Below are 16,986 nucleotides of genomic sequence, written 5' to 3'. Positions count from 1 at the left end.
AGTTCTTTGGGGACAGGAATGGGAGGAATCCCAAGGATTGAAAGGCGCCGTGGTTCTAGGGCTGGAGGAATAGAGTTCCTAAGTCCAGCGGAGAGGCTCCCTAAAGGGAGCAAGTTAAAGGGGAGGGACGCAAGGGATTGGGAACGGGGGAGTTGGGGTTCAGACCACTCTGCATATGAAAACCTGTTCACACACACCCCGCCCGTCGCGTGTAGTCAACCCTGGGGTAAGGGTGAGGAGCTTTGAAGCCAGAGATGCAAAGCCTGGATGCTGGCCTGAGTCGTTCTGCTTTTGTATTTTCGCAGCTGGAACCCTACATGGACGAGAACTTCATCTCCAGGGCCTTTGCCACCATGGGAGAGACAGTGATGAGCGTCAAGATTATCCGAAACCGACTTACTGGGTATGTTCTCTCCTATCTTATAAGTTCTCCCTAAATTATGCAGCAACTGTCATTCAGGTGAATGTAAACATCGCAGAGAGTCACGACTTCTCACCCCTAATAATTAGTTATTATAATGTTATAAAAGCTAACATTTGGGGGCTTATTGAGAGGAAGTGTAGTATATTGCTTAAGGACTGCACTCTGGAGCCAGACTATTTGAAATCTATGTCTGCTGTGTGACCTTTGGTAAGTTACTTAACCTCTTCTCCTTCACCTTGACTATAGAAATGGAGATGATTATATCACCTACCTCAGAGTTATGGTGAGGATTAAATGAGTTCATTCGCATTCAGCATCTAGAATAGTATCTGGGATATGGTATATGCTCAGTAAATATAAACATGATCTGTTAGGTAATAAATACTTTAAAATCAATTTTTAAAATCATAAAAACTTCTGAGCTAAGTACTATTATTAGAGAAGCTTAATAACTGTCTTAAACTTACACAGCTATTAAATGACAAGCCAAAACTTGAATTCAATTCTGTCCTCAAAGCCATGAGTGCCCTTAACTCTTATGCTATTCATTTAAATTTTATAGAGTCATTCTGTGTTCTGTTCTAGATTCCCAGGATACATGGCCGAAACAAGCCAGACATAGTTCCTCCTCTCGTGGAGTTGACTACATTCTAATAGAATGAGACAATAAATGTGTAAACGAAACAATACAGAGAATATTTTCGGATAGTGGTGCCCTGTTGCCTTCACTTTCTTCTTTTTCTTTTGGGGTGGGCGTGGGGGAGATCTTAGTTTTCCTTAGGGTTCTAGTTAGAAACGAGAGGATTCTTTTATCAATTTGACAGTGTTTATTGAGTATCTACTCTGTGTCAGGTACTCTACTAAATCATCTTGCTAAAACATCAAATGGTTGAAAAATCAGATGAGAGATAGGAAGTGTGGTCAACTCTGGCTGTTTGCTTGACAAATACTTTGTGTATTCCGAACCTCAATAACTAGGGACTGATTTTCTGACTAGTATGTCATCCTAGTCTAAATATTTTTCTTCTTGCTTTCTTATAGACAGAAATCCCCGGCTAGTAGTATGAAAATATATTCTGTAATACTTTCTACTTTTTAAAACTCAGAATAAGTTCTGACATTTTAATTTTTATTGAAGTAAGATTTGGAACTATCCTTTTCTGCCCATGATTATTAAACTCTGCTGTTATGGTTGTCCTTACACATTACATTTACATCCTGCTTCATTTGACAAAGACTTTGTAAGGGCTTACAAGAATATTGTAAAGTACATAAATGTAAATTTAAAAACTGAGACCAGAGAAAATGATTGAAAATGATAAGACCCAAGGAAAAATAACGTGCAATAGATCATAGTGCTTAAGAATGTAGTCAATCTTTCCTTTCGGCCAGAATCACCATATTCCAGTAATTCGCCAAAACGACCAATACAAAAGGAAAGAGGGGAAGCATCCGCTATATGTTCTGTAGGCCTTTTAGAAAACATGGAGTCGTTCCTTTGGCCACATACATGTGGATCTACAAGAAAGATGTTATTGTAGACATCAAGGGAATGTGCACTGTTCAAAAAGGAATGCCCCACCAGTGCTATCATGGAAAAACTGCAAGAGTTTATGTTACCCAGCATGCGAATGGTTAAAATTATAAATTTTATGTATATTTAACCACAGTTTTTAAATTTGAAAAATAAATTCAGTCTGAAGTGCAGCGGCCACATCTCATTTATGACTGGTGGGACTATAAAATGGTTCAACCACTGGGGACAAGTCCAGTCCTAGGTGTTTATCCAAGAGAAATAAAAGCGTATATCCACAAAAAAGGACTAGAAAAAGAATGTACATAGCAGCTTTATGACAGCTGCCCAAAACTGCACCCAGCCTTGAGGTATCCATGAATAGGTACTGAGATATTTATACAGTAGAATACTACATGAAAGAAGCCTTACTGTATGATTCCATTTATTTAAAATTTTAGAATATACAAAATTAATCTAGTAGAAATAACTCAGCATCTTGATTTATGCATTTCATTGCATGTAAACCAAAAACAACAACAAAAAAAAACAAAATAATTGAACTCTGGTTAACAATATGTATGTTAAAATAATTGAAGGAAGCATACCAATATCTGTACCTTTGAAATGTATCAGAAAATAAGGATGCTAAATGAGTAGAGGGATGGATAGATGGATAGTTATGTGGTAAAATAAGTATAATCAAATATTAATTGTAAGTTGTAGGTATGTGGGTATTTACAATCATTTCAGTTTTCGTGTTTGGAATTCTTTATAATAAAATGTTGAGAAAAGAATGTAGTCAGACTATTTTAAATTCAAATCCAGCCTTTGGTACATACAAGCTATGTGGTTTAAGACATATTATATAATTCTGCTAAGTCTCAAGTCTTCTCATCTAAATGGAAATAATGCTTTCATTCACCTCACAGAGTTACGTGAGGATTAGATGAGATGGTACATGCGAAGTGGCTAGCACACTGCCTGGCCCATAGTGAGTGCTCGGTAATGGTCAGTTCTTACTGATGGTAGTCTTTACATTTGTGAGCCCTAAGATTCCAGCACACACAAGAGAGAAGGCACAGATTTGACCCACCATTTTTCTTAGCATCCACAAACATTTATGGAGCTTGTGGACTCTGTTCTGTGATCCTTGGGCTCAAGTACTGCCATTGCCCATACCTTCTTGGCTTTGTGTCCATTTGAACTGAAGATCTAAAGTAATATTTTTAGAAAAGTTTGGATTATTTCACTGGTGATAGCTTTAAGGTTGATGTTAAGGAAATGAACAGTTTTCAATATCTCTTAGTAGGAAGGATGTCAGAGGATAGGGATGTCAAAGGATATAGTCACATCTTCCTAATTATGTCTCTCAGTAATGCTTTCAAAATTAGAACACCAGGAATCGTACTGACATTCCCCAATTAGGTAAGGTCCGTGGGTTTCCTTTGTCCTACCAAATTGCGAGTTTCTTGAGGATAGGAACCATGTTCTCCAACTCTGTATCAGCCTGGCCTGTGGTAGGTAATTAAAAAGAACTTTCTTAACATAAAAAATTTCAAAAAAAACTACAAAGACTAGTACAATGAACTATCATACAGCCACCATCTAAATTCAGTACTTGTTAACATATTGCCATATTTTTCTTACCTATATCTATCAAAAGAGAAGATAGAGATATGTAGATTGATCATTTCTTTTTGCTGAGCCACATGAAAGTAAATTACAGGCATTGCGACTCTTCACTCCTAAACATTTAAGCATACATTGCCAAAAACTAGACATTCTTTTATATAACCACAATGCTCATCTCACACTAACAAAATTAATAATGGTTCCATAATACCACATAATGGCCAGTCTACATTTAAATTTTTATAATTGTCCCAATACCATCTTTTTTTTGTTTGTCTTTTGATGAATTAGGATCCAGTGAGAGATCAGACCCTGCATTTCATTTAGTTCTTTTGTGTTCTGTCTCTTTTTAATGTTGAACAGCCCACCTCTTTTCTTTTCTCATTGACTTTTTAAAGAGGTAAAACAAATTCTTACATAAGGTCCTACATTCTGGATTCTGGTCCTGTATTCTGGATTATTTGTTTCTTTGTGGTGGTGTTTTACTTGTTCTGTCCATAATATTTCCTGTAAACTGGGCATTAGATCTAAAGGTTTGATTGGATTGCCTTAAATATTTTTGGCAAAAGGACTTCCTAGGTGATACAGTATGGAAATGTTTACTGAGTCTGGGACTAGCCTGGATTGATAGTCCTTATATTCAGGTTTGTAAATTGGTTCTGAACTGGAATTTGGCAGGGAGCAAAAACAACGTGGGCTCTGATTAGAGAAACATTTTTCCCTTTCTTCAGGCCAGGACTCAATCTCTCATCTGGGAATGGTATCTTTAACCATTCTCTGTCTCTGTTTTCTTTTTTTCCAGGATCCCAGCTGGCTACTGCTTTGTAGAATTCGCAGATTTGGCCACAGCCGAGAAGTGTTTGCATAAAATTAACGGAAAACCCCTTCCAGGAGCCACACCTGTAAGGACACTTAGATAATGATGATGTTGCCATTTTTATTCTCATCAACTCATTTATTGAATCCCTACTGTCTGTTTATATTATTTCATTTAATCCTATAACAACCCTGAACAGTAGGCATTGTTGTCTTTGACAGACCAGGAAATCGAAGCTCAGGGAAGTGGAATAACTTGCCCAAAGCAACACAGGTAGTAAGTGGCAAAGCCAGGATGCAAACTGAAGATTGATTACCTCTGAAATCCATTCCCTTTCCACTCTGCACCGCTGCCTCCCTTAATGGAAGACTTGAAACTAGACTTCTTGCCTGTTTGAGAAAGTAGAAAGGCTGGCAGTAGTGAGGACACATTTCAAGAGAGTTACATTCTGCTCTTCCCACAGTTACTTAGCTTACAGCTGCACCAAGCTGGCACACCTGGGCTCATAGAACCATGGAGCTGGCAGTGCCCTTAGCGGTCATCCGTGCAACCCCCCCATTATATCAGGAGAAAAAGCTGAGGCTTAGAGAGGGGGAGATGTTTTGGCCAAGGTAATTTATTTCAGTTTTTTTCAAATATTGTTTGACTCTCGAAACACCTTTCTCTGTTTGAGTTTGTTTGTTTTTAAATTTCCAGGCAAAACGTTTTAAACTGAACTATGCCACTTATGGGAAACAACCAGATAATAGGTAAGTACAGAGTAGCCCCAAGTAGCTTAGAGCCCCAGGAGAAATGTCTAGATAGAGCCAGGGTATCTCACTGTGCCCCCTACTACCAAAGAGGAGGGTGGGAAGTCCAGTTTGGCTCCACCTGGCCTCCCTGCTGAGGGATAACACCTTTCTGGTCCCCACTGGTGGACCTTCCCTGTGAGTCTTGTCCAGGTCATGTCTTCTCTAGCCTTCCGCCCTGTTACTGCCCACAGCACTGAGAGTTTATTCCTTAAGAACTGACCTTTGTAGCACTATAAATTGATTCAGCATTTCAGGTTACCGTTTCACATCTTTAAAACAATGTATCTAAAGCTTTAGAAAGATTTGTACTCATTGACCCCATAATTTTGCTTCTCAGAATTTATTCATACTACGGCCATGCCACCCTGAACATGCCCGATCTTGTCTGATCTTGGAAGCTAAGCAGGGTCGGGCCTTGTTAGTACTTGGATGGGAGACCATCTAGGAATACCAGGTGCTGTAAGCGTTTAAAAAAAGAATTTATTCTTGATGTGTTCCAAATTAGCCTCAAAAGCATTAACTGAAATATTATGTGTAGTAGGCAAGATTTGGGGGAAAACCAAATCTAATAATAGGGAAGTGATTTAAATTACATTATGTTCATTAATTGCAGTACTACGTATCCATTCATATAAGTCATATTGTACTAGAATACTGACATGACATGTCAAGATGCTGGCAGTGTTAAAAGTGAAAAAAATGCTAGAAACAAAACAAATGAATCATATTCAATTTTTGTAAATTCAGAAGAAGAAGCCAAAGAATAAAGAAGTGTCTGTCAAGTGTTCATAGTGATTACCTTTGAGTGGTTGGGTTATTGGTAATTTTATTTTTCTTTGTCCTTTTGTATATTCTGATTTTATACAAGAAATATGTATTATACTTGAAATAAGAAAATAATAATGAGTTTACTTGTTCTTTTTTCTTTTTTTTTTTTTAAGAATTGTTTTGGAACGGGTTAGCAAACTGTGGCCTGCTTTGTATCACCTGTGAACTAAAAATGGTTTTTACATTTTTGGAGGATTGTGAAAACAGACAAAAAGTGACAGACCATAGGTACCCCACAAAACCTAAAATATTTACTGTCCGGCCCTTTACAGAAAAAGTTGGCTGACTCATAACATTTGGGAGATTTCATTTTAGCTAGTCTTTAGGTCTTTAGAAGATGAGGTCTAGTTCTCAGTCTCTCTCTGTCTTTTGCCATTTAATCTGCCCAGAATGCAGAATTTCTAGTTTTATATTTGAGCACCTCTGACCCTGTTCCACTATCTGCACTCATGTAATACTTGAAGCCAGACAAGCTCTGTTCAGTGGATGAAGGACTTGGGTGGACCAGGGGACCACTTCTATACCTATTCTGCCAGGACTGCCAAATGAAGCAATTTAAGACCTGTTTAATGACTTATCAGATATATTGTTCCCTAAAAAAGCCCAGGAGAGGTCTACCTAGAATGAGCCAACCAAAAGAATTTCTCAGAACAAAGGTTTTCGTCTTTGTCTCTGAATCTTGTTCTCTTCTCTTAGCCCTGAGTACTCCCTCTTTGTGGGGGACCTGACCCCAGATGTGGACGATGGCATGCTATATGAATTCTTCGTCAAAGTCTACCCCTCCTGTCGGGGAGGCAAGGTGGTTTTGGACCAGACAGGCGTGTCTAAGTAAGGCCTTACCTGTTATTGATGCCTACCCTGTTAGTTTCAGCATTTTTCTTATAAGTGGAGGTGTTACAGAGAGGCCATGTAGTGTTGTGGTTAAGAGCACAGGCCGTGAAGCCAAACTGCCTGGTTTGAATCCTGGCTCCAGTACTGCCAGGGATGATGCAGCAGACAAGTTACTGAACCTCTTACCCTATTTCCTCATCTGGAAAACAGGACCGATTGATTAATAGGATCTGTTCATAGGAGCGAATTCAAGATTAAATGATGTAATATAAATAAAACATTAGGAAATGCTTTATAGGTGTTTATTATTACTTATTATTGTTACTTCAAAAGTGGAAAAACTTCAAGAAAGGCTTATTCTTGATCAGAGTTGTAGTTAAAAGCTCAGGTTTTGGGAGTATGACAGACCTAGATTTGAATCTTACTTCTACTATGACTTTCGGCAAGTTATTAAATCTCTCTGAACTTTGATTCCCTCTTCCTCAAATTGTTGAACCGTTCACTGAGATAACCCTGGAAAAATGTTCAGCACAGTGCCTGGGAAATAAGAAGTGCTCGTTAAATATTAGCTATCATTCATTTATTCTCTCAAGTAGAATTTGAATTCGGGAGATTAGGAACCTTGTCTGTGTATGACTACTGAGTTCCCATGCCTAGTGCAATACTTGGCATCCAGGGCAGACTCGGTAAATATTTGCTGAATGAATTTTTACAATTTTACATATTGCAATTACCCTAATGATAATGATAATAGCACTTTCAAGTACATTGAGGGGGAAGCTATTGTTTGGGCAGGAGCCCTTCAGTGACTGTATAGAGAGAATGGTGGTGATCTGGAAGTGGGGGTTCCAACAGATCTCGGGATCCCCCAGTGCTTGATTCTCACATTGCTGTACGGCACGCCTCCGCAGATGGGGCTCTCATCCCTGTCCACATAGTGTGATGAGATTTTTCTCTCCTTTCTCAGCCCCTTTGCCATTCTTAGACTTTACCTTCATTCCGTTTGTGATCTATATAGTTTGTGTTTTTTTCCCTGCAGAGGCTATGGTTTTGTGAAATTCACAGATGAACTGGAACAGAAGCGAGCCCTGACAGAGTGCCAGGGAGCAGTAGGACTGGGGTCTAAACCAGTGCGGCTGAGCGTGGCAATTCCTAAAGCGTGAGTCCTGTGCTTGCGGGGAAGGTAGCCGGCCTGTGGACCGACCCCTACCTAGATACTCCTCACCTGCTCTTTGACAGTCAGCATCCTGTGCTGGATGGGAGGCTGCAGGGAGTTGACTTCAGCTCACGAATAAGGAATGCCTGATACTTGCCAGGCTGTGTGCTGGGTGTTGGAGATAAACGAGCACAACCCTGCCCCTCCAGAAGCTTATAGTAGGGAGAGAGCTGTGATTAGGGGAGGCAGATACATTCAGACATTGCTGATAGCAGTGCTAAAAAAGCAGTTTAGCTACACATACTTAATGTCCCTGCTCTTTGCCCAGTAGTGCCACTGTTAGAAATTTAGCCAGAGAATTAATAAGAATTATGCAGAAGGGAAAAAATTATACTCAATTTTAGCCTTATTTATATCAATGAAACCTACAGACCTGTGGATGTCCCTTGCTATGGGAATGGCTAAGAATTATCGAACCAAACACTCTTTTATGTGCATCACTATTGTACCTGCATGCAAGGCAGAAGACAACTCCAAGCAGGTTTCTCACTCAGATGTAAGGCAACTTCTCTGCATAGAATCGTTCATACTTTGGCCAAAGCAGTGGTTCTCATCGGGGGGCGATTTTATCTCCTAGCGACATTGCAACATCTGGAGACAGTTTTGGTTGTCACAACTCAAGGGGAAGGCGCAACTGGCATCTAATGAATAGAGGCCAGAGATGCTCCTTACATCTGACAATGCACAGGACAGCCCCACAACAAAGACTTATCTTCTTGCCTCCCTCCTCCAGAAGTCAGTAATGTCCAGACTGAGAAACTGTGCTCAAAATATAAGACTGGCTGCATTCTGAGGGTAGAATTTCCATGTGGCCATGTTTTTTAAAGTAGCAAAAGATTTGGAGGTTCTTTGCAGTTTAACTGTTTTTAAAACATAGAAGATCAGCCTAAGTGTCTTCCTCCCTGAAATGTTATTTGTTCTAAACCACACACACACACACACTAAGGAAACTGTTCAAAAGAAAGAAATTTCCTCATTATCCTAAAATGACTGATTATAATTTCTGAGTTCATTTCCAGGCTTCACAGACATTACTTGGATGGGAGACCGACACACACACACACACACGCGCGCACACACACACTCTACATATGGGTCTATTTACATGTAGTAGATTTATTTCTATATTAATTTTTAATTACAATAACAAAGCTGGGTCCCCCCCCCCGTTTAGTTAGCATATACACTTTTCTATATAATTCCACAATTATCATTATAATATTTGTATAGCTTCAGGGTATTCTTTTGATTGTATATTCTGTATAGCGGTTCCTCTGATGTTGACTATTTGGTTGTTTCTGATGTGTTACCATTTATTCGGTCAACAATAACAATTCCTACAACTCAGTAGGCCCTATCCTAGACAAGAGAAGCAAAGACCCTTCTGCAGGGAGGTTATATTCTATCTAGTTCTTCCCTGGATGATGATGTCGGTATTTGGTGCCTGCCTCTGGGGAAGTGCCCTCAAGCACTAAGAATTGAGGATGATAAGAGTTCTTTTTGAGAATTAGACCGTAAGAGCCAAGTGTGGAGAAACAGAACAGGAATATACAGAGTAAGGCCAGGAAGACTACACCTTCCGTTACCTGAACATGGCAAGAGGGTGGTGGACATCCTTGGGAACATCCATGGGAGGGGAGTCATGGAGGCAAAACTTTGTCAGTTTTCAGCCTGGCCGTGGGCAGGAGAGGGAGTGTCTGCCATAGGATTTCATTGAGCCACCCCGTCGAGAGGCGATCAGATGTGTAGTCTGTCTAACTGGCTAAGTCCTCCTCACCAAACAGTCATTGAACTTGCAAGGAAGTTGGGAAGAGCTCATTCCAACTTTGAGATCCTGTGGTTCCTGTGACAGGGATTTCTGTGGTAGTTTACCGCCTGCTTATGACTTGGTTTCCTCTCTGGCTTCACTGTCGGGATAGAATACACCAATCGTGAAGTCGTAGTGTGTCCCACACTGCGTGACAGTTAATCTTATAAACCAGCTGACACAGTGGAGTCAGTCTCTGCCTCGTGCGTGTGTTTGATGTTCACTTATGAGAGACTCTGGCGCTTAGTACGATGACTCTGGGAGAGCATTGTCATGACTTGAGCTTGGGTTATGTTTGTTTGATTTCCTCTCAGCTAGAACTGCTGGTCACACCCCCAGGCCTGTTTTATAAACCTACTCACATAGCTTTGGAAGCAAGATATCTTTTGCAGACTTGACATTCTGTCTTTGGTTAGCAGCAGCTGGGGCAGCTGTGCATTCAAGGTAATAAAAGTTTTCCGCTGCCTGTGGGTCAGCCCTGATTGGCAGATGCAGGATGTAGGAGACTGGCAAGATGTCCTGAGTTTGTCAGGCCAGATGTTGTATGTAGTGGTGTGGTGTTAAGACTATGAGACTTGGCATTACATTTGGCTCCAATCCTGGGTGTGGCCTTGGGTAAATCACTTAACCTTTTAGAGACTCAATATTTTCATTTATATAGTGGGAGTAATAAATAATAGGTCTAGCATAGGATAATGCAAGACTTAAAATAGGAGACCGTATATGAAAAGTAATTGGCAGAACTTCTGAGTACCTACTCCATAAATGATAACTATGACTACTGTGATGACAGTAAAGGCTACTTTACTGCACTTCTCTTATTTTTTTTGTGGGGAAGAGGTGATAAGATATTTTGTAGCTCAAAATGCTTCTTGGATCATCCTAAATCCAGATTCTTTAGGCCATGTTTTCCTGAGCCTTTGTGGCTGACAGAAAAGCAGCCCCCAGGATCTTGAGAAGAAGAAAAGTCAGTACTGAAGGTTTGGTAAGAGAGACAAACCTAACCTTTGAAAGCTCTTGTCTTTAAAGCATAGGCTCTGGAGCAAGACTGCCTGGGTTTGAATAATTTATTAGCTGTGTGACTTTGGACAAATTATGTAACTTCTCCGTACCTCAGTTTTCTCATCTGTAAAATAGGGATAATGTATAATTATTGTACAGGATTGTTATAAGGCGTAAATGAAGTTAATGTATGTAAAGCACTTAGAAGAGTCCCTGCCTGGCCAGTTAATAAGTGTTATGGAAATGTTTGTTCACATTTGTTTATTTTTGGTTCTTTCTTCATTTAAGGAGTCGTGTGAAGCCAGTGGAATATAGTCAGATGTACAGTTACAGCTACAACCAGTATTATCAGCAGTACCAGAACTACTATGCCCAGTGGGGCTATGACCAGAACACAGGCAGCTACAGCTACAGTTATCCCCAGTATGGCTATACCCAGAGCACCATGCAGGTAACTGTGCTTTCACTAGTCTGCTCTTATGGGTTATGTTGTCCTTCAGAGACATGGCTCCTTCTCAGGGATGGGATCATTAAGGATGAGAGCTTGGGCTTCAGAAAAAAAATATGGGGAAAGATGAAGCAACCTAGTTCCTCTTGTTAAAAATAAGCCATCCTGTTCATGGGTCAGGATTTCACCATCCTTCTCACCCACCTCTCTGGTCTCTTGACAGACATATGAAGAAGTTGGAGATGATGCTTTGGAAGGTAAGAAAGGAGTCCATCACTGTCAGCCACTAGGCAGCGATTGCTTTGTGACTGGCACTGTGCCTTCAGCTAGATGCTGATGGAATGCAAGGTGAATTCTGCCTGGAGGAACTTACATTCTAATGAGAGAGCCATTGCCTACAAAATTACTGTAAGAAGTGTATGTGTCACCCAGTGGTGTGAGTGCAGATCCCAGAGAGCCCAGGGGAAAGCAACTCTATAGGGGAGGGAGCCGGTCACCCCCTGGATGAGTGGCATTCTACCCTAGGATGTAGGTCTTTAGCAAAAAATATTATTGCCTTACATTTGTTTGACAGCTTGTAAAAATCATTTTGTGTTTCATGATTTAATTTTTCTCTATATAAAATTGCATGTTTCTCTCATTTTCAAATAATAGTTATGATTGAAATTTCGGAAAATACAGGATTATGAAGTAACTGAAAACCACCCCTAATCCTGCTGCATAGTAACAGCCATTATTAATTTTTTTTATTAAAAGCATTTATTGTCATTTTTATTGACACTAACAGAAGAAAATAGAAAGTAAAACTGAAGGAATTACTAACCATCAAACAAATAATTTTTTAAATATGTTATTAATACTTAAAGAATCCTCTGAGGTTTGAAAAATTATGAAAAACAAATTTTTTCAACATATTTCTGAACAGATGTTTTGTTTTCAAGATGTAAAATTTAAACAGTTGTCATAAAATCAGGATTGATTTCTAAGTAAACCTTTTTAAGGTACAAAAAGACTCAAAGATTAAAATCAAAGTCTATTTTAAGGATTATTCTTCAGGGCATGGTCATAGGGAAAAGGCGATTTGTAACCAAAATATCCTTTAAAAGAAACATCACCTTCAGGCAAAGAACTTTACTTTACCTACTTCATAGCATTTTAAAGCTCTTTCATATATGTGCTCTCATCTAGTTCTAACAGCAGTGACCTTGGGGAGTGGGCTGAGCAGAACACAGGCTCTCCAGTTAGTTGGCAAATGGGGAACTGGTGGCCCAAGTGGGTCTACTCAGGGTCACAGAGTGAGTTAGGGGCAAAGTCAGGCCTAGAATCCCTGTCTTTCCATTCTCAGTCTCCGATTCTTCGATCCAGGAAATACTGCCTTGCTTTTCAAGATAATAAACCTGATTATAAAAATATCTGTGTATAACTCCATAGAATTTTCCATCTCATTCTCATTCACTAGTAATAAAATAATAGCCAACATATTTTGTGCTAAGCACTGCTACCTGTCTACACTGTAATGGCTTGGGTACCATTATCATACCCCTTCTACAGAAAACAGCCCAAGTTAAAAATAGCTAACGGTTGGGTTTTATTATGTGCAGACACTGTTCTAAGCACTTTACATATATTATTAACTCATTTAACAACAGTTTTGAAGTCAGTACCACAATTATACTGATTTCATTGAATAGAAAACTGAAGTAGAGAAGTTAAATTACTTGTTTAAGGTCAATATAGTTGCAAGTTGCAACTTAGTAGCAAGAGGTGGAGTTGGTCTTAGAACCCCTGTAGTCTTGCCCCAGACTTCATACTTTTTTACCACTAAGCTTAATGCCTCCCATTTTAACTGAGTAACCGCACAGTGAGGTGGGCACAGCGGTGATTATTAACCTTGTTAGTTTAGTCCTTGGCTGCAGTAGGCCATCTTCCAGGCTGTCTTCAGAATGAGGAAGGGTGCTTCTGTGTGTGTGCATAGACTTATTAACCCATGCAAAACCTGCCCTTAATCAAGCCCTTTACTAATCTATTCCCATAGCTGTTACACCGAGTGAAGGAGTCAGGCTGGTCCTACTTTCTGTTTAGTCTCCATATGGAGCTTCTGAATGCTCAAAGCTTCTATAATTTAGATTAAAATTACAAGAGAAAGAAAGGTCCTTCTGCCTGTAGGAATGGGCATAGTACTTATGACACTGAGTAGTTTGGGAATGGAGATACACTTAACAGGTGAGAGAATGGTGCCTGCCCCTTCCAGCCCTCGCCCTGGAGCCACACACCTCAGTCTTTCCTGGTGTGTCTCTGGCACCTCCTGAGTTGCAGTCCCTCCTCCGGAGCACAGGTATTATGAATTCCTTTTTTATCGTTCTCTTATCCGAAATAGGGGCTATGATTAAGGACTCTGTAGAAATATTATTAGATACAATCACATGAATTCTTCCAAAGATGCCCAAGGGGAGTTTAGTGGAAGCTTTTTCATGGGTACGTAATTCACACCTCCAAGGAGTGGAATGTTTCTGTCAGTTTTCCTGGATCAAGGAACACAAGTTTTGATTATGACATTTATTACTTTATTTCTGGCCTCCTTGGGTTTTTTTCCAAATGAGATGCTTTAATGATCTGTGCCATTGTGTTATGTGTCCTTTTGGGAAACCCTGCTGGATATGTCTGCTAAAACATATAAGACATCTAAAGGTGTGAAATGGAAGACAGATTTTTGGCTGACAGCACCATTCTGTCCTGGTATCATCTTTGCTGACCTCTTTATTATGAATCTAATTCCTTGGGTGGAGGAGTCATCGGTGCCGTCTCTTTCAGTACTCTGACAGAAATCTTTGCAATGTGGTTTGGAATTTCAGTACCCCTGACAGTTTTTGGCACATACTTTGGAAGCAAGAAGTTTAGATGTCCAGTTCACGCAAACCAGATTCTCTGTCAGATTTCTCAACAGACTTTCTTTACAAAACCACTTCTTGGAATCATAACTAGCAGCATTTTATCTTTTGGTTATATTTTTATTTAACTTTTTTATTCTAAACAGTATATGTTCTCATCAGATGTACTTAATGTTTGGCTTTTTCTTAGTCTTCATGATTCTCCTGATTACCTGTTCAGAAGCTACAGTTGCACTGTGTTATTTTCATTTATGTGCTGAGGATTATCATTGGTGGTTGAAAGCCTTTTTTACTAGCAGTTTTATAGCTGTTTATCTTTTTATGTATGCAGTTCATTACTTCTTTCTACCAACTTCAAATCACAGGCATTGCAAGCACCATTTTGTACTTCGGGTACATGGTGATCATGGTCTTTTCTTTTTTACAGGCACAGTTGGGTTTCTTTTTTTCCTGCTTCTGGTTTGTGACTAAAATCTAGTATGTTGAAAGTGGATTAAAGAATGTCTCCCCAGTGGCTTTCAGGCACATCACTCTTGCTTTTGAATATCTGTATCTGTATGAACATCTGAACAGATATGTATGTATGCGTCCAATTACATGTTTTAAGTGTATATCAATTGAAAAAAAAAAAAGGTGAGAAAACTGGAAATAACTTGAAAAAGAAACACAAACACAAATCAACTATAGGAAAAGTTTAAATGTACTATTTATATCAGTCATGGTTCTCCAGAGAAACAGCCAATAGGACATATGTATATATAACTGTAAAGCAGTCCAGCAAGCTTAAACTCAGGCAGGATTTCTTGTAAACACTTGCAGAATTCCTTCTTTGGGAAACCTCAGTTTAAGGCCTTAAGGCTGTCAATTGATTGGATAAGACCCACCCACACTATTGAGGATGATCTCCTTTATTTAAAGTCATCATGGCAGATGTTAATCACATCTACAAAATACCTTCACAGCAACATCTAGACTAGTGTTTAACCAAACAACTGGGCACCATAGCCTAGCCAAGTTCACAACTAAAATTTAACCATCGCACTAATAAATACAAATTTATAAAAAGTTCTTACAATGTTTATAACCTTTGAATCAGTAATTTTACTTGAAAGATTTTATTCCCAATGATGATAATCAGTACAGATAAAATATTCAGTAGAAGATGTTAAACAATAATAGTAGTCTTTTTTATGTATAATTGACATACATTATATAACATTAGTGTTGTATTTGTATAATGTATTTTAGATGTACATGGTTCAATTTGCAAAATGACCACAATAATTCTAGTTAACATAGTCACTATACAGTTACAGTTGGCCTAGCACCATTTATTGAAGATTATTCTTTACCCATTGAATTGTCTTGGTATCCTTGTCGAAAAGTTTACTATAAATGTATGGATTTGGTTTTGGACTCTTAATTCTATTCCATTGATTGATGTCTATTCTTAGGCCACTGCCAGTCTTTATTACTGTAGCTTTGCAATACGTTTTGAAATGGGGAAGTGTGAGTCCTTGAACTTTGATTTGGCTGCTCCAGGTCCCTTAACATTTTCATATAAATTTTATGATCACCTTGTTATTTTCTGCCAAAACATAAATAAAAAGGCAGCTGTAATTTTGATAGATAGCATTGAATCTAGGGAATTTTGCCATCTTAACAAAATTGTTTTCCAATCCAAGTATGTGGGATGTCTTTGTTTAGGTCTCTTTAATTTTCCAGTTTTAAAATGTGTTTTAATGAACTAGTGTGTTTGTGTATATGCATTTCAACACACGCATTTTGTGAGATCCATCCAAGTTGTGTGCAGCCAAGGTTCATTTTTCAATGCTATGTGATATTCTTTTAAGAATGATGATTTTCCAAACCCAAAATTGAAATAAGAACCACACCAGAAAATCCAGGGCATGTGATGGCTAGATATAGGTGTAGCTTTTAATAGAATTGGAACAGCCACCATTATTTGAGTACTAACTATATGTTCCACTACCTACGTACATCATCCTATTTTCATCCTCACAGGAAACCTGCAAGGCAGTTATAATCAGCCCGTGAATGCGGAACTGACAGGGAACCTGCCCTAGGAAACAGGAAATCTGGAGAGCAGGGCACTGAACCGAAGTCTCTTGTGGCTTCTGAGTACTTCTCTCCTTGATGCTTCCTAAAGCATCCTTGCTTCTCTTCCAGACCCCATGCCGCAACTGGATGTGACTGAGGCCAACAAGGAGTTCATGGAGCAGAGTGAGGAACTATACGATGCACTGATGGACTGTCACTGGCAGCCCTTGGACACAGTGTCTTCAGAGATACCTGCCATGATGTAGCCAGGATAAAAGAAGCCAGAATGGACTATGTGAAGGAGATAAGAGACTCTGTTAAAAAATTCAAGAACTTTTACCTTTTTGGAAATGTTTTGTAAGATTTTAAGAATCAAGTTTCCTGAGATTATGACTATTACTGCAACACTTCTGCCTTCATTTGATAGAGTAAGCTGTTTGAGTTTGAAAACCTGGAGACCAGCTGTTGAAGGTTAGATAAGGCTCCGATGTTTTTGAAAAATAATCATTTAGCCAGGTAGTTAATCCAGTTTGGAATTATTAACCAGGTTAAGTGGAATTACTAATCATACGAATCAGTAAAGCCAGGGACTCTTCTCAGGTGATAAATCCTTAAGGTTCTCTGGAATCAGAATGCAAGAATTAACTGCTGTCATCCAGTGGGCAATTTCATCTGCTATTCAGGTTCTCCCTCCCGCTCCAACATTTGCTTCCAGTTTGGTCACT

General features: G+C 39.2%; 1 protein-coding gene and 1 pseudogene across 6 annotated transcripts in view; both read left to right on the top strand.

The window, feature by feature from the left end:
- TRNAU1AP (tRNA selenocysteine 1 associated protein 1) overlaps positions 1-16,680 on the top strand; it is a 17,128-nt gene extending 448 nt beyond the window's left edge. The window contains exons 1-10 of one of the 6 annotated variants that reach the window (XM_025041508.1): positions 385-403; positions 4,375-4,474; positions 4,853-5,000; positions 5,086-5,138; positions 6,122-6,236; positions 6,705-6,836; positions 7,879-7,998; positions 11,153-11,315; positions 11,536-11,569; positions 16,391-16,680. In XM_025041508.1, the coding sequence (XP_024897276.1) occupies positions 5,108-5,138; positions 6,122-6,236; positions 6,705-6,836; positions 7,879-7,998; positions 11,153-11,315; positions 11,536-11,569; positions 16,391-16,527 (732 nt within the window). In that variant the 5' untranslated portion in view covers positions 385-403; positions 4,375-4,474; positions 4,853-5,000; positions 5,086-5,107 and the 3' untranslated portion in view covers positions 16,528-16,680. Of the gene's footprint in view, positions 1-305; positions 404-4,374; positions 4,475-4,852; positions 5,001-5,085; positions 5,139-6,121; positions 6,237-6,704; positions 6,837-7,878; positions 7,999-11,152; positions 11,316-11,535; positions 11,570-14,627; positions 15,624-16,390 lie in introns of those variants that run through there. The other 5 variants (XM_025041507.1, XM_006924338.3, XM_025041506.1 and 2 more) reach the window with 5 other exon arrangements.
- Positions 5,528-5,646, top strand: LOC112473000 (annotated as a pseudogene).
- Positions 16,681-16,986: the final 306 nt, after the last annotated feature.

This window comes from Pteropus alecto, unplaced genomic scaffold, assembly GCF_000325575.1.
Source record: "Pteropus alecto unplaced genomic scaffold, ASM32557v1 scaffold39, whole genome shotgun sequence".
Classification (NCBI taxonomy): Eukaryota; Metazoa; Chordata; class Mammalia; order Chiroptera; family Pteropodidae; genus Pteropus; species Pteropus alecto.
Note: the sequence above shows the minus strand (reverse complement) of the source record. Positions and strands in the feature narration are given on the sequence as shown.